The sequence below is a fragment of the Tupaia chinensis genome, unplaced genomic scaffold (genome assembly GCF_000334495.1).
Source record: "Tupaia chinensis unplaced genomic scaffold, TupChi_1.0 Scaffold145331_1, whole genome shotgun sequence".
NCBI lineage: Eukaryota > Metazoa > Chordata > Mammalia > Scandentia > Tupaiidae > Tupaia > Tupaia belangeri.
Window position 1 is genome coordinate 24,820 of NW_006205192.1, and position 9,772 is coordinate 34,591.

At 35.6% G+C, this 9,772-nt stretch overlaps 1 protein-coding gene across 1 annotated transcript in view; it reads right to left on the minus strand.

Moving 5' to 3' along the window:
- Positions 1-9,697, minus strand: part of LOC102498228 (vomeronasal type-2 receptor 116-like) — a 13,220-nt gene extending 3,523 nt beyond the window's left edge. Inside the window, exons 1-4 of the mRNA XM_014583977.1 lie at positions 9,074-9,697; positions 5,037-5,264; positions 2,715-2,838; positions 45-754 (exon numbers count right to left, since the gene is read on the minus strand). Of these exons, the coding sequence (XP_014439463.1) occupies positions 45-754; positions 2,715-2,838; positions 5,037-5,264; positions 9,074-9,697 (1,686 nt within the window). The remainder of the gene's footprint in view (positions 1-44; positions 755-2,714; positions 2,839-5,036; positions 5,265-9,073) is intronic.
- Positions 9,698-9,772: the final 75 nt, after the last annotated feature.

The following is a 9,772-nucleotide window of genomic DNA, read 5'->3' on the forward strand; positions in this document are numbered from 1 at the left end:
CAGACACTGCAGAACACCAGCATGCTGAATGTGAGGAATCTGGCTTCATTGAATGTGTCAGGCAGGTTTCTGGCCAGGAACGCCACAGTGAATGTCCCCAGGGCCAAGAAGCCCAGGTATCCCAGGACACAGTAGAAGGCAGTGACTGAGCCCTTGTTACACATGATGATGATGTGTCTGGGTTCAGAGTGTGAGTCTATGTCAATGAAAGGAGGAGAGATTACCAGCCAGACTCCACAAATAATCATTTGGATCAGGGAGCAAATAGGAATGACAGAGTTAGAAGCCCCTGATAGCAGCAGGTGCCTCATGGTTCTTCCAGGCTTCATTGCCTTGAATGCCAGAATCACAGTAATGGTTTTGGCCAAAATAGTGGAAACTGCCACAGTGAACACAAGGCCAAATGTGACTTGTTGGAGGATGCAGGTGACTGTGTTAGGATGGCTAATGTAGAGTAAGGGGCAGAGGAAGCACAAGAGGAGGGAGATGAGCAGGATGAAGCTGAGAGCCTGGTTATTGGCCTTGACTATGGGAGTGTGTCGATGCTTCACGAAGACCCCCAAAACTGCAGCTGTGACCACAGAGAAACACAGAGCCATGCAGACCATGGACATTCCTAAATAATCAGCAAAAGCCAGAAATGTCACAGACTTGGGTAGACAGTGTGTCCTCTCACGATTTGGGTATTGTTGAGGCTGGCGGGGGATAAGATTTGGGTATTGTTGAGGCTGGCAGTGGATACACTGTTCCGCATCTGGTGGGAAAACAAAGAGCCGGGTTTTGGTTTCACAAATTCTTTGTCTTTGTTATGTTGAAGGTTATGGCCATGTTTATTTCATTTTGCATATAAACAGCTCTCTACTGTGATGCCAAAATACACATTAAAGAGTCTATATTGATGACATTGAGAGAATTCTTTCAGCTGCATATACCACCAGACTCATTGAAAATGAATCTTATCATATGAGAATACTGGTTGGCCCTTCTTGTGCTTTGATGTTACCAAGGATTAGATTCATTTCAGACCTCTTATCTCATCTCCCCTGTTTCCCATGAGTTATAATAGTGACTTCACAAAATAGAAATAAACATCTTTCTTATTTATATTCAGAAAACAATAAACTTTACCTAGTTAATTATATTCTAACCTTTGTCACTACCTTACTAATTTTTTGGTATATAACATGTCACCTAGTAACATAAGACTTTTATTGTACTTTTAGTTTTTTTCAATATTATTCTTGGGAACTTTATGATGTAAATATTAAAAGTGGATTGATGAAATTGAAAACATTTAAACTTTGAATAGAATCTTATTGCTCCTAAATATTTTTTTTGTAAAATAAATGTAATTATTTACTGAAAAATGACATGTAATTTTTAATTTTTCATTTATTTCTACCTGTAACCATAGTTCATTAACCATTTTTATAAGTGGTAGATAATAAATATTTTCAGTTTGCACAGTATAAGGGTTATTTTTATAACAATTCACTACCACTTTTATGTAACATGAAAGCAGTCATAGATCACATGGGAATAAAGGGCATATGTGTGTTTCAATGTCTGTGTTTCAAACTGTAAATAATATTTTATTTACATAAATGGTGGTAGTTTCTCAACTCTTTTTTTTCAGGTAACACTGTTGCAATAGTATTATGTATTCAGAATTAAAAAGTGATTGTCTATTTCCTTTTAAAATTACTTATTCCTATTTCTAGAGTCAGTAAACGCTACTGACTCTGTCTCAAAGACATGCATGGCACACATAAACACATGTATTTTTTCTTCTGGATCTCAAACCCTATATCCCTCTATTTTATGTCTTATTTTAAACACTGTTGCAAATCCTTCATAAGGGAAAAAATTAAATTTTTTTCTTGCCTTCTCATTACCTAAAAATATCTATGTAGTCTTACTAATGATTAAAACCAAATAATTTCTACTGTTATGATTGGGATTGCATACTTGTGGAAGAATTCAAATAATTATATTTACTATTTATATATTAGAAAATGGAAGCAGCGTTTAACAAAACTTTCCACATTTCATATCTGACAGTAACATATTTTATTTGGATATATAATATACTGAATTTATATTTTATATAACAGTTATTATTTGAGGTTTTAGAGTGTGGAACTTATTAGAATGTTGAGTCTTCAATATTTAAAAATATGTCTTTTACTTGCTGTAATATTTCCAAGTGTAGGGTTCTGCTATTAGTTAATTTTGTGAACTTAACACATCGCATGGTTTTTGGAGCATGGTTGAAAAAGTTATTAAACATTTTAATAATAATTTATATGTATTAGCTTTATGCTTGTCATCTGAGTATATACCCGTATCATTTTTAATCTGTTGAAGAACCCACAAATAACCTTGATGATTACCCAACTATCATTTTGGGGAAAACTTCATCATGGTCTAATATGAGATATAAGATTGACACTGTTTATCCAGCACAGGATTGCAAAGAAGGTTGTAGTTTGGAATCAGTTCCAGAGTTTAGCCTAATAGGATGCACTCAGCCAGAAAGAGCTGGCACACAATAGGTCAGTAATTGTGTTTGTAAAATAAATATATTGAAACAATGAGTGGACACATGAATTTTGAGAACAATGGTACTTGATATTCCATTTTGAGTAGTATAGTTTCCTTTTTATTGAGAAATCAGAAGTGGAGTTGTCATAGGGTACTTATATATTTCTTACCTGTTTGATTTGAAATGTCTTGCTCTTTGCAGGGAACACAAAGAAAGCAACAGATAGGTCTTCCTTTCTGGAGAATTTTCTGGAATCCAGGACCACAGCTCTGGCTACACACAGATTTAGGAGTCTAAGTGAAAAAAAACAATAATTAGTCATAATGATGCACATTATCAGCAGCCTTGAAAGGATGTCTACATTCCTCTTCAACTCTGAGAAATATTTGTATTTTAATATGTTTATTAATATTTATTTTCCCAACTCCCACCATGTTCGTATTACCTAGACTTTTTTTTTTTTTTTTTTTTTTTTTTTTGGCTAGAGGGTGCATGCATCCAAAAGGGAGAGTGAGAGGGAAAGGAGAAAGCAACCCACATGGAGAAAGGTCATGCTACAGTTCATTTTCCATATTTCTCTCCTTTGAGAATTTTGGGCATGCACATTAACAGGCCCAGCATGTTTCTCAAGTTACTAGGTCCAGGACTCAGATTTTTGTGAACAGAAAGTTGGTATCTGGCTACCTTAACTAGTAGGCCATGCAGCCTGCCAATAATAACTAGATTTCTGAATAAGAGCTACTATAGTTAGCTTTCCTATTTATAAACCATTTACCAAATATTACCGAGGTACCTAATTACTTTATTTCATGAATGACTTGAAATATCCTTTGGATTATTCTCTTTTCTTCATCCAAAACTATTTTAATGCATATGTCTCCATGGTAAAGATTCAGAGAAGTCATGTTCCTGAGTATATTTATAAGATACACTCATATCTGGTTGGCTAGAAAATTTTAGGTTCTAAATTTTTTAAAAAACCTGATGTGATATGTAGATCCATCATCAAAAGTTAACTATTTGAGGGACAAGCAGTTAGCATAAGGGCTATGTCTCTGGACTCCCATGTAGTCAACCACGGATCGAGTCCCAGACCCAGTGGCTTAAACTCATGCCAGGCACATGTGCATTCATGCCCAAGATCCCAAGAGGAGAATGGAGAAGAAGGGATTGTGGTGTGGCCATCCCCCCTGGGGGGTGATTTCTCGCTTTCTATCTTTCTGTCTCTCTCTGTCTTTCTGGTGAGTGCACGCGTTCTATAGCAAAAACCTCAAAAAAATTAACTATTTGAAACTTATGGACCAACAGATCAACAATGAGAGTGGGATATGAACCATGGTTTGTAGTTAATCCACTTCCAGGCTTCTGAGTTTACATGAGGCACTGTTTTTCAGGTATTAAGAACACAATATATATTTAATGATTGTTATATAAGTCACCTGCCTAGTCCAGTTGATATTATGATCAATGCTTTGAGATGCTTGGTACAATAGTGTTTGAAGATGTAAAGGTATGCAAAAATAACAAGAGGAGTCAAATGAGGTATATGTAGAGGAGTGGAGCCTACCAAAGGACATTTCGAGAAGGGATACGAAGGTAGAACATTGACGGGATGGGGAGGTGTGGTGTTAAGGCTGAAGATATTTGGATCAACAGGACTGGGGAGAAATGTTCACATATTGAAATGCTCACATTGTAAGCTAAACAATGCGATTGAATGTATATACAAAGATAAATAAATAAATAGGAAACCAGCAGTTAGCATAATGGTTATGTCGCTAGACTCCCACGCAGTCGACCACGGTTAGCGTCCTGGACCCAGTGGTTTAAAACTCACGCCAAGTGCATGTGTGTGCGTGCCCAAGATCCCGAGGAGAGAATGGAGGAGAAGGGATTGCGGCATGACCATCCCCCCCAGGGGGTGATTTCTCACTTTCTGTCTCTATGTCTCTCTCTGTCTGGTGAGAGCATGCACCCTATAGCGAAAATCTCTCAAAAAATAAATGAATAAATAAAAATAACAAGAGGACATCAGAATGGTATCTTTACAGAAGTAAACTGTATCTTAATCCATAAATGACTTGAATTTATAGTATATCAAAATATAATAAAGACTGTCCACAAATTATTAAGGTTTTCAGATCTATATATGGCAGTTATCACATAAGGTAATAGGCTAGACCATATAGTTTTTATGTTTAGTTTTTATGTGCAGTAGGCAATGTCATCTAGGTTTGTGCAGGTGTAATTATGATATTAGGCCAACGAGGAAACTACCTAAAGATGAATTTCTGAGAACACATTTCTCTCACTAACATAAACCAGTTTTTTGGTTATATTCATAGTTTAGACTATGTATAAGGAAAATCACATCATACAAAGTCAAGATCTAAAATGTGAATTTAATGCTGAGTTAAAGCAATCACACAGTTTGATTTCGGGACTCTGTTTAGATGCCTCTTATAAATTAAATATTGAAATGACATTATACCTCTTTGAAGCTAGCAGGCCATTTTATCATCTCTTCATTGATTACCAAGTGTTGATCATGGGTGCTCCTGTAGACAAAGTCTCCTACTTTAACTGGCAGTAAATGAGTTAAATTATTATCAGAAAATCTTGCAAAGTTGTAGATACAATACTGTGCCATATTTCTTTCATCTAGATACAGGTTATACTCAGTGTCCATAAGGTGGATTTCCCTCAGAAATAAATGAAGCTGGACAAGAGGCACAATTAGACATTAGTAGCATATTTAATGTAGAGGTGGAAGATATATACCCATCTACTAATCATTCTATTTCCACCTCACTACTCACATTAACTTTTTGGTAGAAGTGTAATTTTTTTTAGCGTAACCATCTCACAGTTTAAATGAAATAAATTCTTTTTCCTCATGGAAACAATGGAAGAATAACTGCATCTAGATTTTTCCTAGAGAGTGTTTTGTGCATGAACTGTTAAAATCCATCTAATCAAATCTGGTTGGAGCTTCTTAAAAGCCAATCTTGGTACTTTATGAAAGACACAATACAAATGGATCATTTTGATCTCTCTCTCTGTCTCTTTTTTTTTGGGAGGGGGGAGATTTTTGCTATAGGGTGTGTGTGTGTGCACCAGAGATTCAGACAGAATGTGAGAAATCACCACCAGGGGCATGACCACACTGCAATCCCTTTTTCTCCATTCTCCTCTCAGGATTTTGGGCATGTATGTACTCACACTCCTGGTGTCAGTTTCAAGCTGCTGGTTCTGGGACTTGAACCACAGTTGACTATGTGGAAGTCCAGCACCTTAACTACTATGCCTCCTGTTGGCTCCAGGCTTGATTTCTTGCTACTTGTGATAATAGTATAAATATATGTATATATCTAAGCTCATTCAAATAAGTACATTATGTATGTGTTATTTATTGAATATCAATTAAACCATAATACAATTTTCTAAGAGGGAACAAATACATTTTACTTATTTTCATTTTTCTTTGCTAGAGAACACATGCACTCATCAGAGAGAAGCAGAGACACAGAAAGAGAAAAGGAGGATATAGCCCAAATAAAGGGCAGCCATGTCACAATCCTTTCTCCTTCATTTCTCCTTTTAGATTTCTGGACATGCACATACACATGCCAAGCATGTTTCTCAAGCCTCTGGACTGGGACACTGTGTGGTAGGCCATGTGAGATCAAGCTGCCATAGCCACTAGGACACAGAGCTGCCCCTGTTGTTTTTTTAGGGAATTTTTCTTTTGTTGTTATTATTGTATGATATCATAAGGAATGACTCATAACAAGTATAAATTTAAAATTCTTTAATTTTAAAATGCCTTTTAAAAAGCATATTTAGCTCTTTTTTGTTTTTACTATTATTATTTCAATTTCTTTTATACATTCAATCACATGACTTAGCTTGCAAAGGGAAAATTCCAACATGTGTACATTTCACCTGGTCCAGTTGACAATATTATAAGGTTATCCCTCAACAGATAATAACCCATTTCTTTGTCCCATAAATGCCTTGCCTCTCCATTTTCCTATTTAATATACTTCCTTAGGCTCTATTCCTTCATCCTCCTTTTCCCCACACTATATCTGGTATATTAAGCTCTTAACCTTCAGGCTTATGATATTCTGTTGTAGAAAACAAGCTTTATTTCTTATACCACTGTTATTGAAGTCTTTAATTTTTGAAATAGAAGCATATAAGTAATCCTGAATCTCATCTATGGAGGCATCTTTTTTTTTTTTTTTTGAGAGGATTTTTCTATAGGGGATGTGTGCTAGACAGACAGACAGAGAGAGACAGAGAGACAGAAAGCGAGAAATCACCCCCCGGGGGGATGGCCACGCCGCAATCCCTTCTCCTTCATTCTCCTCTCGGGATCTTGGGTATGCACACACACGTGCCTGGCATGAGTTTAAGCCACCGGGTCTGGGACTTGAACTGCGGTCGACTACATGGGAGTCCAGCGACATAGCCATTACTCTAACTGCTGGTCCCTCTATGGAGGCATCTTGATGAAATTACCTGCTTTTTTTAAAAAAACTCATTTAACTATAGTTTATTTTAAATGTATTATTATTATTATTTATACATTCAATTGCTATACATCATTTAGATTGTAAAGAGACTTTACCCAGCATGATATACACCTCAGTCCAGTCCAGTTGAAAATACTATACACAATATAGTATTGTCATCAACAGGTAATAAACCATATCTGTGTGCCACAAATGTTTTACCTCTATTTTTTCCCCAAATTTCCTTTCCTACATTCTTCCCTTTTCTAAGAATTACCTTTAACCTTTCTCAAAGTGCAAATTTTCTCAAATATTATTAGTCATACAAGTAGAAATAAGATGGTAAATTAAATTTTCTGGTAGTGTTAATTATATATATATATATATAAAACTTATTTATAAACCAGATAAGATAGCTTGAGCTTATGTCCTCATAAGTAGTTTCTCACTTTAAAATCAAACAACAGTACCTGTTCTCCTGATTTTTGCAAATAAATACAGGTACATTTGAAATAAGTTCTTTCCATGTATCATTTTAGGATATTATGTAAAACCCATTCCTGATCTCCATATAAGTATAATATGGAGAGATTGGACCACAGCATCTACATCACTATAGATAAAATAGCTGGTGGTAAATATGGTCATTATGTCAAGAAGTATTGATATTGGATACATTGCTAGGAAACACATATAGATTTCAGCAATTTTTTTGAGAAATTTTTGCTATAGGACCTGTGTGCTCACCAGACAGACACAGAGAGAGAGAGACAGAAAATGAGAAACTACCCCCCATACTTGCACATCAATGTTTATTGCAGCATTATTCATGATCATGAAGACATGAAACCAACCCAAATGTCCATGAACAGATGAATGGATTGAAAAAGTGTGGCACACATATTCTATGGAATACTACTTAGCCAAAAACAAACAAACAAACAAACAAACAAGAAGACTCTGGCATTTGATAGAAAGTGGTCAGATATGGAGGATCTATTGCTGAGTGAAGTAAGCCAAGATATGAAAAAAAGATATTGTATGTATTCACTGAATATATACCAACTATCCGCACTCTATGTAGAGATCAAAATATTGGAGGGCATAAAAGCAGTGAAAATAGTTAACAATGATAAGACAGTGTGGAATGGGGTGGGAGAAGAGAAGAGCATAGAGAAAAATAGCAAGAGAACAAATAGAGAGGCTTGACATTAGTGGGACACAGATATGGTTTATTACCTGTTGACGACGTGTATAGTTTTCTCAACTGAATTGGTCTGAGAAGTATTTCATGTTGGAAAAAGTATTTTTGCAATCAAAATGATAAATAGTGATTGACTGTTTAGAAAAATAATTGGAATAATAATAATTGGGAAAAAAATGAAAAGCCATTAGATGGTAAAGATGGGGATTTTAAGGTCTCTGTATTAACTGATATGCATGATATTCCTTCTGGAAAAAGAAATGTAATACACTGTAATGTTATATGTAACTCAATGGGATATAAACAAGATTATAATAAATATTAAAAAAAATAAATCACCCCCAGGGGTATAGCCACACCATAATCCCTTCTCCTCCATTCTCCTCTTGTGATCTTAGGCACGCACACACATGCACCCGGCATGAGTTTTAAGTCGACAGGTCCAAAATTTGTACCACAGTCGACTACATGGAGTCCAGCAATGTAACTCATGTCATCTACTGAAACTGATTTAAGAAATTTTTAATCTCTGTTTTGTCGTCAGTCTTTTTAGATGTTTTACAGTGTTTCATTCTGCCTTAGGAAATACTTACCTGATATAATTAAATATGCCACATACAACTCTCTAATGGCAAAATTCTCTAAATACATATAATAATGCCACATGTACCTGTTCAAAATTTTTCTTTAATTTTGCTTATTCTGTTGATTTTAAGAAGAAAACATGGTCATGATGTATTTTAATAAAACACCTCTAAATTTATTGGGGATTTAATGCATGTGATTGTTGTGTAGGATGTTTACCTGCCTGGAAAGAAGCATTGGGTCCTTTGCATCTTCAGCAGTTATCATTTCTATTTCTTGAAAAAACATTATATCAAGTATTTGGGCTACCATGTACACAGCGTCATAGGTTAAAACACTGAAGTCAGACATGGTTATTGTGTCGACCTCAAATAACATAAACTCTAAGGAAGAATTTGGTGGGCAGTCTTTAATTTTGCCACATAGTAATCCATCACGTGAACAATTTAAAGAAGAAATCCATAATTCATGTAAATAAAAGTCTTCTGGATATTGGGAAGGTTCAATGGTATTGATAAATTGTTTGAAGCCAGGGATTTGTTTTACTTTGCTTGAGAATAATAGCATTTCTTGAAATAGGTGTGGCTTTTCAGCCACAGCGGAAATAAGTTCTCTCCACTGTGATGAGTGGAGATTTCTCAGAATCCACACTTTTCCCAAAATTAGATAGAATTTTTCTGCCAAACCGAGGCTCCAGGCACTTTTTTCATCACCAAGAATTATATACACGTTGACAGATGGAACTCTGATTTGGGTCTTATCATTGAAATTATGGAATGTATTGATATTTGGCGGGGAAGGTAGCTTTTCTGTGAAGGCTACACAGATGTGCTTTTGAATCATCTCTGCATTTAGAACTTGAAGAAACTGCTCCTCTTTTATATCATCGGATACATAGAGTGCCACCCATGTCCAGCC